Source organism: Sorex araneus, chromosome 4, assembly GCF_027595985.1.
Source record: "Sorex araneus isolate mSorAra2 chromosome 4, mSorAra2.pri, whole genome shotgun sequence".
Lineage (NCBI taxonomy): Eukaryota > Metazoa > Chordata > Mammalia > Eulipotyphla > Soricidae > Sorex > Sorex araneus.
In genome coordinates this window covers 194,229,837-194,246,806 of record NC_073305.1, presented here as the reverse complement: position 1 = coordinate 194,246,806, position 16,970 = coordinate 194,229,837, and the positions used below count along the sequence as shown (strand labels likewise).

The following is a 16,970-nucleotide window of genomic DNA, read 5'->3' as shown; positions in this document are numbered from 1 at the left end:
CTTTTCCAGCGTGTTGACTGGTGTGGAGATGCGGCGGGGCCATGGGTGCCCGGGTGGGGTCCCGCCTCTCCTGGGGCCACAGCACGACCCGCAGGGCTGGCCGTGGTGTCCCACACTTCCTGCAGCCTCCAGGCCAGTCACACCCAGCCAGGAAGCCACTGACCGGTGTGGGGGCTGGGGAGACCCTGTGCGAGGACAAGGTGCCGCTCAGGGAGCTGCTGTGGAGGTGGCGGCGCAGGCCCCGGATGTGGCCGCTCCAGCAGCAGCTGAGCCACATGCCCCGAGTTCCCCCCGCGCGAGGCCCGATGGCAGCTGGAGCGTGAGGGCCCTCGAGACGAGCTCCCTTGCACCTGGCAGACACGACAGCACACGCTGAATTTCTCTCTGAAATGGAACCGTCTAAGAAAGTCAGAAATCACTTAAACGCATCAACAACAGGTCCGGTAGGAATGATGGGAGGTGGTGAACAGCTGGCTCGGGCTGGCGCTCGGGCAGCTCCCACCCATCGTATGAAGCGTCCTCAGACCACAAGGGCAGGGGCTGGCATGGGAGTGAAGATTCCTCAAGAGGATTCTGGGGGTGGGGGTCACAGCCAGTGCTGCTCAGGCGACCACGTGGTGCAGTGATTGAACCAGGGTCCAGCATGTTCAAGACAAGACCCTCAGCCTCCCTCGCCCCCAGTACTGTCTAGAGCACTGGGGATCCAGCCCGAGCCTTACCCTGGGAGCCAAGTGCTCTCCCCCTTGGTCACACCACTGGCCCTCTAGTTACTGCATTTCATTCCGATTTGTCTCCTGGATATGCAGTGTAGGTCCTTACACTTTACCTCCGTGAGTTCTAGAATAAGAGAAAAGCCAAACAAGTTAGATGATTGTAAGGAATCCCCTGTAACCAGAGGGGTTAGCACTACCGTACGTGCTAGGATATAAACGCAGGTTGAGACTGAGTTGCTGGGGATTAACGTCAGCTGGGCAGTAGTGCCGGGTTTGCTCATCAAACACTGCCCGTAGGGATCCTGAGGACTCAGGAGTCAGCCCTGAGCATGGTTCAGGTGTGGCTCCCTACAAACATGGCACAGCACTAGCGTTCCATCTACAGGGCTGAGGCCAAAGGGGTGGGGTGCACGCTTTGTATGCGGGAGCTCTGGGGTCGACCCCCAGCACTACATGGTCCTCCAAGCACTGACCTGGCTCGAAGCCCTGCAGGGCAGCCCAACTTCCCAATGGAAACACTGGGGCTGGCTGGCACGGACTCGCCCCCCCAACAGCCCCCCCCCCCCGCCCCGGCTGAGGAGACAAGCGCCCACAGATACGCACACGTGTCTGGGGTCTCCCACATTCCTCACACCCCACCTTTTCCGACACCAAACACCCAGGTGGGTCTTCTAGCTTCTGGGGTGCCAGGGGCTGGGTGCCAAGCCTGTGCTTCACTGAGCTGCATTCTGGCTCCCCTGAACTCCCCCCACCGCCCGCCACCCCCGGCATCCCTTCAGGAAACAAAATAGACACCTTGTCCCTGTCTCTCCAACAGCCAAAAATGATTTTCTCCATAAGAAATTTATGCCAGCACAATTTTAGTCTTAAAACTAAAGAAAAAAAAATTCCCAGCAAAGTTGTGAGATAACAAAAATCAATAAATCCTGTTTCTTTGTGCTAACAATGAACAATCTGGAAGGGAACTTTTTAAAAACTCCAACAGCCTTAGAATATAACTGGTGGGAATGTGGCTGAGTGGGAAGCGCCAGCCTACGGATGGGGCCCTGAGGTGATCCCAGCATGCCAGCCTCGCCCACCTCCAAGTGAGTAGGAATAAAGCAGGAGATAAAAGACGTATAATGAAAACTCTGAGACTGAGTTAAGGGAATCGTGAGTAAAAGCCAGAAGACGCCCCCGGTGAGTGGACTAGGACATTAAAGTGACGTTACTGCCCAAAGGACCTTCAGCTCCAACGCCACCGAAAGGATCCCAACACTTAAGAGACAGAAAAGTTCCTCCTAAAATTTCTAGGGACTCTCAAGAGCCCCAACTAGCCAGAATGCCCTTGAAAGAAAACAGGGCTGTAGGTCTCACACTTGGTGATTTCAAAAATTAATGCAAAGCTACAGTAATGCAAGTGGTTGTAAAGTCAGAGAGCCAGATCAGTTACGTGATGAAACCTGCAAACAGGCCGCCAGAACCAGAACGATCCTGGAGACATGGAGACACAGGCAAAGGATTGAGTTGGACCTTTGCCTCCTACCACATTTGAAATTTAACTGAGAATGAATCAAAGCCCTAAACAGGACAACTAAATGGAGGGAACTGGGAACAAAGCTTGCTAGACTGGCACCCGGGACCTGGCACCACAGCTGAAGATGCACATGCACAACTGAAGAGTGTAAGCTCCAGTGAGCACACGTGTGAGCACAGCAAAGTGGTGAGCACCACAGCCAAAGCCCCCCAACACACACACACACACACACACACACACACACACACACACACACACACACACACAGAACCAATATAACAAACTCCTTGGAAGAAACAAGAAAAACCTCATGACGTTGGTCTTGGCCCGGTCTCTTGGACCAGGACATCGAGCCTGGGCAAGCCACACAAGGGAGGAAAAAGCAGTGAGCCGTGGTAAGGGTTTAGGTCACGGACACACCTCAGAGCCTCACCCCTACCACCTGCCTGAAAAGCTGACCTGGAGCTCGGGAATCTCGACTCAGCTGCCTGGTGTCAATGAATACACAGGGTTGGTCTGAGGCTACCTGGGGATGCCCAGGCACCACTCCTGGTAGGGTGGGGACCATCCATACGCAACGCCAGGGTCTGAACCCGGTTGGCTGGGTGCGGGGTGACCTACCCTCTGATGCCAACACTGAGTATATTTTTTCCCAGTAAGAGGCACAAACTGTCAGTACACTCAAGAAGAGAGAAATCACCGGCACTGAGGGCAAAGCAAACCAAAGCCCAGCGGGACTGACGCCCCCCTGAGACATGATGGTTATAAGAAAAAACAGACATGTTTGTGACACTGGAAGGTTTGTGCACCATGAGAGGCGGGTGGGCAACCGTCCACAGCAGCGCTGTCCAAAGCCCACGTGTGCAGACACCCCACTTAGACAAGGAAGGACACGGATGGGGCGTCCTCGAGGGCCCGCAGTGCCATGTGAAGCCGGTGCAAGAGAACCAAGAGGGCGTGACTGCTGGGACGGGCCCCGGCAGTGGGATGGGGCCGTTCAGGCGGCTGGTTGCCAGGGGCAACCAGGAGGTGAACTGGGAAGATGAGCGACTCCGGCCGGCCCTGGGGAACTCAGTCAGCACTCATCGGGCCTGGTATTAGAAGGAAGTTGACAACAGAACTTACCTCCAGGAGTGTTTGGAGGCTTGGGGGTCGCGACCTGTGTTTCAACCTTGTTTATGTCGTGGATGCTTCCTGGCTTGAGGCCCAGAACTTCGAGTATGGATGGGAACAGCCCAGGGCTTCAAGACTCCTCTTCCAGCTGGAGCTGGGGAGGCGGGACTGAAAAGGGGAAGCAGTGCTCCCAGCTGTGTCCGAGGCAGGGCCTGTTGGGGCCCCAGGACACGTGCCTCCTCCCCAGTGGAGGTGACTTCAGACACCAGCTCAGCACCCGGCTGTGTGGCCACGCCTGGCCACGGCTCTCCACAGCCCCTCAGCAGGACGGCGGCGGAACGGCTGTCCCGGTGAGACCTAAGGACCAGAGGCAGCTCTGCCACCAGGGCCAATGGCACGCGGCAGCTGCAGTCCTCAGGCTCCCAGACACAAGGCGTCATTCCGGAATCCCATGAGAGGTCAGAGAAGGGCAGACAGTGCGAGCTTGCAGCGGAGCCGGGCGGTCTCCAGACCTGGACCTCAGTGGGGCTCACCTGGAGGCAAGTCCCTTCTCCGTGCAGGGCAGCCACCTCAGGGCTGACGGCCACAGGGCAAAGTTTCTGCCACACTTGGTGACGCCCCCCAGCTGGGACGTTGGTGAGGGGTGGCAGCGGGTACCTGGCGAGGCAGGTCGACCTCGCGGCTGCTTCCTGTCGCCGGGCTGTCCTCGACCTCTCGGCCTTGCTGAGGCCACCCCTCCCCGTTCACGGGTCAGAGCCGTGGCCTGGGAGGCGCAGACAGAGGTGAAGGAACTTCCTGCCGGGCGCAGGCTTGGGTGTCCAGCTGCTACCAGGCACATGGAGCCCCCGCGGACCCCAGAGGCCAAGGAAGACACACTCCACCAGGAACCACAACACATCCTGTTATAAAATATTTATTCTAAAAAATCACACTGTACAAATTTAGATAGAACATTCTCAACGCACCTATTTATAAAAATGTGAACAGACTAGTTAACGAACAAATGTTCGTTGCTGTTGCTTCTTTTTAAATTAGGAAGAAAAAAGTGATTCTTTCTCAGTTCCACTGATAGGAGAAGTCCGTGAGAGACGAGCTGCCGGCAGGGGCTCTGGGCTGGCCCCAGCAGCGGCGGAGGGGCGGTGCGGGGAGGGCGGGTCCTGGCGGCTCAGCGTGGAGGGGCTCCAGCCGCAGCCACGCCCCCTCTTCTGACCTGGACTAGCAGGAACTTCACTGCAGGATGCGGAGAGGCGCTGGCCAGCCGGGCGGGGCCCAGGGGGGTCACAGCCAGGGGTGCCAGGCAGGGTCCATTCGGCACAGGTTGTCTAGGCTGTTGGCGGCGGCCACCAGGGTGCTCACTTTGCTCTCGCCGCCCTCAAACTGGGCGAGGTTGTGCAGGCGGGTCATGATGGCGGTGACCGCCTTCTGCACCAGGGTCACCAGCTGCTGGCTGTCCATGTTCTCAGGCTGCCCGGCGGCTGACAGCGGAGACGACGTGTCCTCCTGGGTCTTCTTGTGCCAGGCAATGATCTCGTCACGCAGCACCGTTTTCAGGATGCCATCCACCTGGGGAGGGGCAACGTCTCGTCCCTGGCTGCTTCCCACCCTCAGGGCACAGCACCCTGGGAAAGCTGTTGCCTGTCTGGCCGAGCAGGGGCAGGGCTGCAGGGCACCCCAGGACAGAGCCAGCGCCCTCAGCGGCCTGAGCAGACAACAGCCGGAGCCTGAAGCGCTGTGTGGGGTCAGGCGCGGGGCCGGGAAACTCCCGAGTCAGCCACAGCACTTCACTTGGGCAGGGGGTCCAGCCTGGGGCTCGGACACTCCTGCTCACACCCTTCAGACCCGCACTGTGCACCACTTCCCCAGAGAAAACTGCTTCCACAGCAGAAAGGGAAACCAAGGCCCATCTCTAACAGTGGCAGAAAGAGCCCCCGACACACGGTCACAGCCGCTGGAGTGACGTGGCCAAGTCGTCTCAGCCCTTTGGGCAGGTCCCCCTGGGGCCGGGCCTGGGGATGGACACCCCCACTGTGCTCTGGCACGGCACCAGCCGACTCACCTTGAAGTTCGGCTGTGCAAAGCAGCGGGCGACGGCGATCATGGAGGCGGTGAGCGGGCCGGAGACGCCGATGGTAGTCAGGAACTCGGAGATGTTGGGCGTGAGGCGGAAAGGGACGGGGCGGTTGGCGTCCAAGTCCCCTGTCGCGTCGTTTATGTCAAACCGGAAGTAGGCGACGTTGAGTTTGCCGGTGTCCTGCGGGCGGCAGGAGACGTGTCTGCAGCAGCCGGGGGGTGAGGGGTGGAGGGGGGAGCAGGGGCGGCCCAACCCCTGTTACCTGCGCGATCTGGAGCATCTCGGGGTTGAGCCTGTTCAAGTGTAGGACGAACTCGGCGAAGCCGATGAGCGCCAGCTGGATGGTGAGCACCTTGCGGAAGGCCCAGTAGTCGGTGGCGTTGGGCAGCGCGTGCAGCGCCCACTCCTTCAGCATGCTCCGCGGGACCATGTTGCTCTGCACCTCCTTGAGGATGTCGCGGAGCACCTGAAACCACAGCCACAGCCCTTGGCTCGCATCCGCCTCCGGAGACGGGACAGGCCGGCGGGCTCCGGCCGCCCGCCACATCCCCTCAGAGGCCCCGTGCGCTCACGCCACTGACCCGCAGCAAGGCCGGTGCAGACCCTCCTGGAGAAGAGGGAGAACCGTCCGGGCACAGAGCAAAGGCCAGCAGCACCAGCCCGGGCAAAGGGCCACGTGCTCTGATTTAAAATGCCCAGTGGGTGAGGGCTGCCCCGCAGTACTCGGGGCGCCGGGAAGCACTTTAACCCCAGGGTACCTCTCTGGCCTGTCCAAGGTGTGACTGGGCGGAGTGCTTAAATAAGAACGTAAGTGACCAACAGACACACGCAAGGCTGCCTAGAGCCATTCTCAAACCATCCTGGAGTGCGTCTGTGCGGCCGTTGCAGCAGGAGCCCGGCACCCAACTCACCGACCACTGCAGCCATGGCCGGAAAACTCTGAGGTGAGCACGCATGTGCCACAGACGGCGCTGTCGGGCTCCATGCCGCCCTCCCGGCCTGAGGGAACAAGCCACTCACCCCACACGTACCTCAGCCATGCCCCGTAAGGCGCTAAGGGGTTCCCGAGGGAGGCACTGAGTGGCTCGGCCAGCACCAGCCCGTAGGAGCACAGCCTACCGGGAAAGGAGCACCGTGCAGGGTTCTCAGGACCAACCTCGATGAGGGCCCAGGCTGGAGCTTCCGAGACTGAGGAGTTGCCAGGGGCGCACATGGTGGCCAGTCCATGCCCACCCCATCCCCTCCCTGGGCACAGGCTCCGCCTGCAAAGGGGGTGGGGCAGAAAGCCAACAGCCCAAGGCAAACAAACGAGGGAGGGGGCGGAAGGTCACCATCCCACCCGCCACTCTGACTTGACTCCGGTTAACTCTTAACTACGGCCCCGAAACCTGCTCCCAAGGTCCTGGGGTGCCTCCTGCAATGCTCAGCCCCCGGCCTGGGGCCCGACGCGAGGCGCAGGGCTGTGGCCCCGGAGTCAGCCGCTGTTGCCCCGGTCAGTGCCGAGCCCTCCCCAGGGTGGCGGGAAAGGCCACCCCGAGCTCCTCAGCCCACACGGGCCACAAGCCGCTCCCACCTGGTGGCTGGCCTGGGTCCCGCGCGCCTGCACCGTGGCCAGCCGGTCGTAGTAGCGCGAGATGGGGTTGTCGTGCTCGATGCCCTTCTTGGCACAGCGCTGCTTGTAGATCTCCACGAGGGACAGGGAGGAGGGGTTGTCTTCCACGAGGCGCATCTGGGGGGACACTGCCACCACTCGGGGAACTGGGGGCAGAGTGGAGAGACAGGCGGTCAGCAGCCGGCTCACGGCATCTGGGCAGGGGACCGGGAAAGCTGCAGCTTGGGGGTGTCTGATCCGCCCAGCCCCGCCCGAGACAAGGCTGACTCGGAAGCAGAAGCCCCAGCCCCGCCCGCCGGCTCGGTGAGGCCCGAGGATTCGGCCTGAATCGATGGTGACTATGTTGACTTGTCTGCCATGTCAGAGCTGGGCCCTACCCCGAGAGTCAGACTCATCAGAGGACCCGGCATCCTCCCCAGTGTCCCTGAGACCTGCGCAGGCAGCGGGACAGGGCACACTGCTGGCTGCACACAGGGTGGGCCCAAACTCCCGCTTTCCCCTTCTCCAGAGCGGCGGTGTTCAGGCCCCGGGCCACTCCCAGCGACAGTGCTCGTACCTGGGGCACCAGAGTGTATGCCCCTGCCTTTCTCCTGCCCGCACCTTTAGGCCACATTTGCTGGTGACTCAGTGCTCAGGGTCTGGGGCTGTGACCAGCCAGGGGTGCTCGCCCATCCCCGCCTCAGTTTCCTCAGCAGAGCAGCAGATGCCTGAGGCCCTCCTGAAGGACAGGCGGACATGGATCACACATGCTGGGTCCCCGTGGGACCCGGGTCTGGACTTTGGCTGACGGTATTTTGTGGCGGAGAGCGACAGAGCAACCAGCTCGCACAGCCTACGGCACCCGGCTGCCGTCTCTTCTTCCCACGGGGACTCGGTGTGAGTAGGTGCAGGGACGTCTAGGTCCCGGGCTAACTGTCACCGGCCAGTGCCTGAGGGTCAGCTCCTGGAAGAAGCGGAGGGCCTGCTCTAGCCGTCCTCCAGGGCAGACGTGGGCGGAGATGCCGAGGGCAGAGTGAGCTGCAACCACATGGCTATCACCAGAAGCAGCTGGGGAAACACCGCAGGAGCGGCCCAGCTCTGCGAGCACCCACAGAGGCGGAGGCTGCTGGAGGCCCCTCTGAGGCCTTTTCAGAGCCTCCCCCGGAAAGTGACATTTGCGAGAAGCCCCCAGACAACCTCAGCCAAACTTCGGAGCAAGGACAGGGTTCCTGGGGAGGTACAGATGGCCACGTGCACATACGCAGATGTGCGCATGCGCGCGCGCACACACACACGCACACACACACAGGCACACACGTGCACATGCGCACCTGACACATCTCAGGAGGTACCTCGAACATGTACATAAACACAAACACACACCTCAGGAGGGGACTGGGACACACACATGCACATGTACACACACACAGACACATCACACAGCTCAAAAAGGGCCTGGGACACACACATAGAGAGGAAACGCGCACAGACACATGTCATACACCTCAGGAGGAGCCCGGGATACAGATGCACATGTACACACACACACACACACACACACACACACACACACACACACACACATACATGCATCTCAGGAGGGGCCCAGGACTCACGCACACAGACGCTCAGGCTCACCTGTGAAGAACAGGTGCCTCTTGGTGGTCTCCTTCCGCTTCTCCAGGCAGGGGTTGAGCAGCCGCAGCAGCTGCAGCACACGCTCCTCCCGGCGCGACTCGGTCAGGCAGGCGTCGTTCATCACCAGGTAGGGGTAGATCTTGCCGTTGTGGCCGCGGATGTACAGCCTCCGCGCCGCGGTGTTGTGCTTCTGCACGATCTCCACCCTGGGCATGAACCTGGCGGACAGGACACATGCTGACCCCGAGACAGGCCCCACGCACGATGACCCCCGCCAGCCCTGGTGGGGAGGACGCGGGGAGCTGGGCCTGAGCTGGAGAACAGAGACGGGGCGGCGGGAAGCTGCGGCTCCCAAGGGCCGGGCCCCAAAGGGGAGTCTGGCCACGCAGCCCTGCCCAGCCCCAGTCTCAGGAGGGGCGCCGGAGGGCGGCGTGTGTGGGCGGGGGCGCTCACCGAGCGATCTTGATGTAGTAGTGCGTGGGCTTCGGCATCAGGAACTCCCCGGGAATCTCCACCTCGGCCGTCTGCGCAGAGAAATTGCTCAGGAAACGGCACTTTTCTTCTATGAGGAAGAATTTTGGAAGTTGCTTCGTTTTAGCTTCCAAGATTTTGATCCACTTTTTCAACTTTGAAATAAGATTATGAAGCTTCATCGATCCTGGGACACTGAAGTCAAAATCTTCAAGATAAAAGGTGAAAAGCAGCTTCAATCATCGGGTCACTCTCAACAGTCTTGTCCACCTCGGCCGACGCATCCTCCATGCCCACGAGGCCGGGGCTGACCCAGCCCTGCTCCCACAGATGCCAGGCCTGGGCTCACGGCCGATTCCGCAGGACGCTGGACAGCGTGTGGCCGTCCCAGGCAAGCACCCACACAGAGGCGGGTCGGGGACACCCACAGAGCCGCAGGGAGGGGTTTCATGCCAAGGACCAGAAGCACAAATCATTCACCCCACCACGCGCCCCCGAGGCAGCGGGAACCTTTCCTCGGCCACAGGGTCTGGCAGACAAGGCCCGGCCCTGTGTCCATGGCCGTGTTCTCCACTGCTGGGCTATTAGGGGCTGCAGGTGGGCCGTGAGGGTCCTCACCGACAGACCATGCTAAGGGGGGCTTTGTGCATCACCCCAAGGCGGGGGAGCCAGCGGGTCCCGGGGCCAGCGACGCAGACACGCGCGCTGAGGGGGAGCCGCCTGCTGTGTCCAGGGCGGGAAGGCGGGGGCGGCTGACTCACCGCTGGTGAACTGGCCCTTCAGCTTCTGGAAGACGGGGTCCTGCGCGGTGGCCTGCGCCCGCCGGGCCAGGGACTCGGAGGCGGCACTGGAGAACATGGTGGACACGTTGGAGACGTTCTCCAGGCCCACCCCGAACGTGCTCACCAGCTTCTTGACGAAGTTGAGTGTGTGGGGCGTGATCTTGGCGTCCGACACGGCGCCGCTCTTCTCGAACGCCACCGAGTAGCACTTGGCCAGGCCCTGCTGCAGCTGCCGGAGCACCTGCGGGAGAGCCCGGGAGTCACCCACCAGCGCTGGGCGCCCCGAGCCTCGGGGACAGCCCCTCCTCTCTCACAAGCCACAGCCCGCCGGGTGCTAGCCGGCAACGAGCCACTTGCTTCCCGGTGACCGCAACAGCCCGAGGAGGGGCCAGGCGTGCGCTGGAGCCGGACGCTCGGTTCCGGGCGGAAACGGCCTCCCGTCTCCGTCACCGTCCTCGCCAACTCCTCGCCTCCTGCTCCGCTGACCGAGGCCCCACGCAGGCGGGCTCCACGACCACCACACCGACTCGGAATGACCGGCTGACCCCCGAGGGGGACAGCCATGTCCCCTCCAGGAGAAGCCGCTTGCCCGGGCGGGCGGGGCCGGTACCTCTTCGTGCCAGTTCTCCCGGAACCAGACCATCTGGTCGACGATGCCTTCCAGGGAAGACAGCAGGGTGGGGTGGAGCTCCCGCTGCATGTGCATGATGCGGCTGCAGCGCCACATGGGCGCCGTCGCTCTTATGGGCCCTGGATCTGATGCAGAATGGGACTGGTTACCCACTGAGCTGGGCTGCTGCTGTCCAGAATCTGAGAGCGACACACACAACGCCCGCGTCAGCCCCGCCCGCTCCCGGAGCACACGCAGCCGGCCGGCCGGCCGGGAGGAGACGGGGCGGGGCGGGGCTCGGGGGGAGAGTGAGATGCCCCGCTCCAGAGCAACGGCCGCTCCCCCTGGGGGCCAGAGAGCACGTCTGTGACTCCGCTTGGAGGAAGAAGAAAGGCTGGAGCGGGCGCCCGAGCTGCACCCTGGCACGTCCACGGGGGGTTGGGGGGAGTATGGAAGACCCCTACTCTAGCTCGGAGAACCCGCCGGCAGCCAGGCCTGCTCGCTCATCTGGGAAAGTCAAACCGCAGTGCAAACTGCTATTTTATCATAAAGAGTCGCTTGCTACGTCAGAAATAGGTCTGAAACAAAATAACACTTGGGCCCCTATTTTCCACTTTCAGTTCACTTTCTTGAGAGGACAAGTGCACGAATCTGGGGGCAGCTGAGTCCAGGCGCAAGGGGACAGACCACGTCCTCGCAGGTCCCTCTGCCCCACTCGAGGGCCATCTCCTACTCTGAGAACAAGCTCTACCATCCCGTCAGGTGACCATTATGCCGATTCTTCTGACAGCCAAAGACGTTCTTTAAAACCGCAACAAAATACCACGGGCTGAGGGCGCCCTGGGACAGGGAGGGAGGAGTGGCCCCTGGCGGAGCGCGGGTGCTGGAGCCATTTATGCAGGAAACCCGACCAAAATAAAATTTAAAAACTAACAAGGCAACAGAGACCATGCACCGTTACGGCTCGCCCGAGGGAGCCAGACCCCAGAGCCAGCCGTCGCTACAGATGGCATTTCTTACGGACGACTCAGAGGACGATGCCACTAGGACTACAGGCCCCCCAAGTGGCCTCTCCCTGGCTAAGGGCAAGACTGACCCGTCCCCAAGGCCAGACGTGGCCGCATCCCAGGGGGCCCGGCCCGCACCTACCGCTCTTGTAGCGCTCCCGCTGCTCTATCTTCAGCGTCAGGTAGAGGGTCCGGATGGGGAAGTAGACCGCCTGGGGGTACACACGTCCAACCTGCTCGGAGACGGGGGAGGGGGCGCTGCTCGTGACCTGGGCAGCTCGGCGAGAACAGCCAGCATGGCCCTGAGCAAGCAGCTGATCTTCCCAAGCAGGGAAACTTCCTGTTTAGCTTCAGAAGCCCCAGCGCCGAGAGCTGGCTCATGCGGACGGCCCCACACGGACCCTCAAGCACCAGGAGTGACCCCTGAGCACTGAGCTGGTCACTCACTGAGTGAGCCTCTGAGCACTCCTGGGGCTCAGAATCAAAACCAAACCCCCTGCACAGAGCACTTCACGAGACTGCCAGAGACCGTTTCTGACCGAAGAGCATGTCCCGGGGGCCTCGAGAAACTCGAGTCTCTGGATCTCACTGAGGCAGGAACAGGAGGACACAGAACGACACCAGCTGTCCTGCTGCAGCTCTAGGGGAATGGGCGCAGCTAAGGGAGAGTAGCAGTCAACAAAACCCAAGGTCCACACTAAGGGAAATCATCAAACCGGGCTCTAAGGCTCCCACAAAACGGCTAACTGGCTAGAACTGTGCCCCAGGCCTCTGGCGCCTGTGAAAGTAGGAGGGGCCTGGCCGCTGGCCCGGGCAGCCGGCTAAGGACAGGGAGTGGGGACCGACAATACCAAGTAAGATCGACCCCGCAGCAGAGACACTCGGACGGAACGGCAGCACCCAGGAGGTAAGGCGAAGGGGAAATAAAGCCCAGTCTGGGCAGGAGGGGGTGCTCGACCTCGGAGTGTAGGTTCTGCGTGGGGGTTCAAGGCCAGGCACCCTGAACAAGCACCGGGGCAACCCTAGGCGGAGCCAGAACTGTGGACACCACAAACAGTGTTTCTGCACCAAGAGCGAGATGAGTGGGAGGGACAGACGGGGGCAGGCCCTGGGCAGGCCCACTGCCGCTCACTCGGACAAGTCCCGGCGGTCACCATGCAGCTCGGGTGTGGGCAGGCGCCCAAGAGGGGCTGTTTCTGGTTCTCTTCTCTAAACTGAGCCCTGATGAAATCTTGGGGACTGGAGGGGGCACCAGGGGTCAAACAGGGGACGACCACATGCAAGGCAAGATCCTAAACACTTATGCTGTCTCTCTCTAGCCCCATGGCTGGGTTTTATAAGAAACAAACACGAGGTGTGGTCATCTCAGATGAGATGCACTCGCATCTGCCGCTGGGCTCCTGCCTCCCCACAGCCCTCAAGAAAGAGGAATATTCCGAAACCACTGACTAGAGGAGGGAAGCCACTCTCCAGGCCTGCTGGACTGTCCACGCCAGCCCGCTCAGGCGATGTCCCTGCTCAAAGAACAGCAGCCCCCAGTGCTGGATGTCCAGGCCCCGTGATGGGCAGGAGAGCAGCTCACAGCCTCGGAGACGCTCAAGCACAAACGGTCATCCTAGTCCTGCGATGCTGATGTTTTATCCTACACTCGAGTTTAAGCAACTGCTGTATACCAAGTGCCGTAAGCCTCACTCTGCAAGTTCCGTCTGACTTGCTCGCTATGTACGGCGTGCACGCCCCTCTGCAGAGTGGGAACCGAGACCATTATGTGGCTGATGGAGAATCCCGTCACTCCCACCTGGCTGATGAGGTTCAGGAGCAGCTTCCCCTCGGAGCCCACCAGGCAGGTGAGCAGCTGTGGGATCCAGGACAGCCACTGGATGGGGGGCACGCCGATGCAGTACTTGTCCACAGCATCTGCCAGAGTGTTTTTGTCATCGTCGAAGCTCAAAAGCCACAGCACCTAAGACAGAAAGAAAAATTCCGCAATTCAGTGAAAATTCTGAGGCTCTTAGTCCAGCTGAGAGATGAACAGAAGCCGGGGAGACGTGAAAACGCTGGGTTTCCCCCCTGGTGCACCCTCAAACACTGAGCACCAGTGGGTGTGACCCCAAAACAAACCAACCAGACCACCGGGGTCCTCAGTGGCGGTGTGGAAAAGCACCTACGAGAGCCCTCGATGCAGGGAGCCCGGCACCGCTCACAGCGTGGGCACGGAGTGTAGTGCTCATCGGGGTACACCAGGTGCCAGCAGGCCCGCCCGCCGGCCAAGGGCAGTCAAGAGCCTTCCAGACGGCCAAAAGCAGATGGCCAGGCCTGCCCACCTGCTAGTTCACATTGGTGACCTCCCCAGTAAAATGGTCCTTGCCAGGGGGCTAAGAGGAAGATGGTGCCGGCGTGACACCGGGGAGGTCCCTGTGACGCTCTCAGCCTGCTCCCGCCTGGCTCACAAACGGGCCAGACCAGACCTGAGGCCGAGGAACCTACAAGCTGCAGCCCTTCGGGGACTGGACAGAAATGCAGAGCGATGGCGCTCCCTGCAAGGGTCTGCATCTGCCCTCTGGGGAGATGGAAGGAAGCAACCCTGGAGGAACAGCAACTTTGCACCCTGGGCCTGGCACCCAGTGCTTGGCGTCCCCTACCATGAGAGCAGCGGCCCGGGGAGTCCGGCGGGGGAGTCCTCGGGGCAGATGCACCCCCGAGTGGACTCCAGGGAGGGCACCGCACTCGACCCCACGGCCGACTCTGGGCCCAGTGCTGCTGCTCAAAGCCCCGAGACCCAAGTAATGTCCAGCAGGCAGGAGAGGAGACCACGGCCCCAGCGGGCCCCACCCGGGCTGGGCTCGGGCCAAGTGAGCAGCCGTCTCACCTTGGCAAGGTACTTCCTGGACTTGCTCTCGTTCTGGTGCCGGCACGCGTGCAGGTAGCAGGTGATGGCAGACACCCCCAGGTGCAGCTGCCGCTCCTTCACGAAGATGTTCTCCAGGTAGTCGCCCCACATGGCCCAGGCCTTCACCAGCACGTCGTGCATTTGGACAGCCGCAGAGAAGGCTTTGTTGGCCTCCTCCGACCTGCGGACACACCGGCAGGGGTCACAGGTCAGTCTGGCCGAGCCCCTTGGAGAATCCATGCACGTCACACATTCAAACTGTGTGCCCCTGGTGTTTGAATACGGTATAACTGAGACATAAACCTGAGAACTCTGTAACTTTCCACATGGTGATAAAATTTAAAAAAATAATAATAATAATAAAAAAAAATTGAAAAAAAAAAAAAAGACAAACTGCGTGCCCCGGGCACCTGTGAGGCACGGGACAGGGGTTCCTTGACACGGGACACCCGGCCCCCGGGAGCACTGATGGGCTTCTCTCCGGAGCCTCCCGTCATGAGTGAGGAATGCGCGACTGTGGGCTTTCCCACCACCTGAGGCTCCACCATCCACCTGCGCTGAGGCAGGGCCAGGCAGCTTCTTCGAGTACGGCCCATCTTCAACGCGGGGATGATTAATTTTTGGGGGGAGGGGGGAGGGATTGTCAAAACAATCTTGTTTGCAGGGACCAAGTTGAAGAACACTTCCTGGCTCTGCAGTCACCAAGAGCCCTAAGGAGTGGCGAGACTGTGAGGGCCTGGCATAGGACAGACACACGTCAGTGGGCAGAACCGAGTGTCCAGAACAGACTGCTCATCCCTGGCCAGCTGATTCTCATCAGGGAAGCCAAGGCCATCCCAGAGTCTTTCTGCAGCAAGGGGTGTGAGGAGCCAGACTCTATGCCTGTGGGACGGAGCTGGACCATGAGCTCAGGCACGTGTGGAGACTCCCAGTGTATACTAAAGACCAAGGCCAATCTCTTAAAAACCACAGCAGTAAAGGCAAAGCTGCTTTAGGAGCAAGACTAAAAAAAAGTTTAAGTCACGGGAGGAAAAGCAATATACTGGACTTCATTAAAATGATAAATCTGTGCATCAGGACCCCGCTGAGAGAGGGCAGGGACAGCACAAGGAACGCAGGGCGTGTTGCGTATTGACGCTCAATCTGAAAGCGCCACACGAGGGCAGAGAGGACTCAGACAGAGCCAGATACTCCACGGGCACGGGCAGAGGGGCCGGGGAACAGCAACAGGGCGCCTGGCCAGCGGGCGTAGGGTCCTGGGCCCCACCCGAGCCCCACCCAGCCCCAGGCACCCAGGTTGTCCTGGTGGCCCTGCCAGGCCCACACACCAGGACAAGGCTGAGAGGGCACGGCTGGGAACATGCCCAGCTGTGGGGCATGCTGGGGACAGAGCTGACAAGTTGGGGACTGGGCTCGGCCGTGGGGCTCAACCTGGCTCTGGTGTCCCCCAAACCACAGGCTCGGCTGCACGAGGTAGCGCTGGCATGTGTGGGCAGCAGCGGTGATGCGGCCCCGGGCTCTGTTCCTGAGCCCCTGCCTCCCTTGTCCTTCCCAGGTGCTAAAGTACACAGCCGGGGGGTGTCAAGCCCCGCCCACCCCACGCCACCTGCTAATGAAGCAAGCGAGGAGCGCCTCAGGAGGAGTGAGCCGCTCTCTGGAGAAGATGCGGGATTGATTCCGTGTCATCACCGGCTCTGGGAAAGGACTCTAAGCATTGCGGTGGCTGCCGCACGGCTCCACCCTCGGGGAGCAGACACGAGACTCGGGAACAACTCGTTTTTTTTTTTTCTTTTTTGGGTCACACCTGGCGATGCTCAAGGGACCATATGGGATGCTGGGAATTGAACCCGGGTTGGCAGCGTGCAAGGCAAACGCCCTCACCGCTGTGCTATCACTCCAGCCCCGGGAACGACTCTTAAAGTCACGCTGATTTTTAGCTCTGGCTTCCCACTGACCTGAAGTTACAGAGAGCTAGTCTGATCATACACTGCCTAGTTGGGTTTCCTCATCTCACGAGACACTTACTTGTTGATCTGTGCCAAGAACATCCCCTTCAGAGCATAGAACTCAGCCGTCATCTCTTTTGTAAAGTACTTTAAGTTTGTAGATTCAATAACTTCAAGGCCCTGTTTTTAGAAACAAGAAATGGGAAAATTCTAACAAGATCTAGACAATGATATAAATAAGTCATTGAGATGCTCACCTCCTCACGGCCTGAAGGTCACTGAAGGTCACTGGCTCAGCATGCAAAGCTGCTGAGAGCTGCTTACCAGTGACAAAACCTACTCACTGCCCAAAGCAACGGGTCAAACCCAACCCAAGGCCTCACGACAGATACACCCCTGACCCCTTGCAAGAATGATTTACACTGAACCACTGGTGCTCACCTCAGGCCTGGCCTCAGGGTTCCTCTCCCCCCAACCCCCCGCCGATTTATGGAGACCAGAGACCAGGAAATGCTATTCAAACACGAGCAATTTCCTTTTCTGTTTTTTCCCTTTTGGGCTATATGCTCAGGGGTTACCCCTGGCTCTGCACTCAGGAATTACTCCTGGCAGTGCTCAGGGA

General features: G+C 60.4%; 1 protein-coding gene across 8 annotated transcripts in view; it reads right to left on the bottom strand.

Moving 5' to 3' along the window:
• Window positions 1–4,239: 4,239 nt before the first annotated feature.
• The window catches only part of TRRAP (transformation/transcription domain associated protein), an 81,516-nt gene continuing 68,785 nt past the window's right edge, over window positions 4,240–16,970 (bottom strand). For 6 of the 8 annotated variants that reach the window (XM_055134618.1, XM_055134619.1, XM_055134621.1 and 3 more), the window contains 12 exons: window positions 16,428–16,528; window positions 14,382–14,583; window positions 13,311–13,475; window positions 11,655–11,745; window positions 10,506–10,705; window positions 9,875–10,136; window positions 9,096–9,321; window positions 8,643–8,860; window positions 6,987–7,171; window positions 5,676–5,879; window positions 5,399–5,593; window positions 4,240–4,905 (listed from right to left, as the gene is read on the bottom strand). In XM_055134618.1, coding sequence (XP_054990593.1) covers window positions 4,621–4,905; window positions 5,399–5,593; window positions 5,676–5,879; window positions 6,987–7,171; window positions 8,643–8,860; window positions 9,096–9,321; window positions 9,875–10,136; window positions 10,506–10,705; window positions 11,655–11,745; window positions 13,311–13,475; window positions 14,382–14,583; window positions 16,428–16,528 — 2,334 coding nt within the window. In that variant the 3' untranslated portion in view covers window positions 4,240–4,620. The remainder of the gene's footprint in view (window positions 4,906–5,398; window positions 5,594–5,675; window positions 5,880–6,986; window positions 7,172–8,642; window positions 8,861–9,095; window positions 9,322–9,874; window positions 10,137–10,505; window positions 10,706–11,654; window positions 11,746–13,310; window positions 13,476–14,381; window positions 14,584–16,427; window positions 16,529–16,970) is intronic. The other 2 variants (XM_055134620.1, XM_055134624.1) reach the window with 1 other exon arrangement.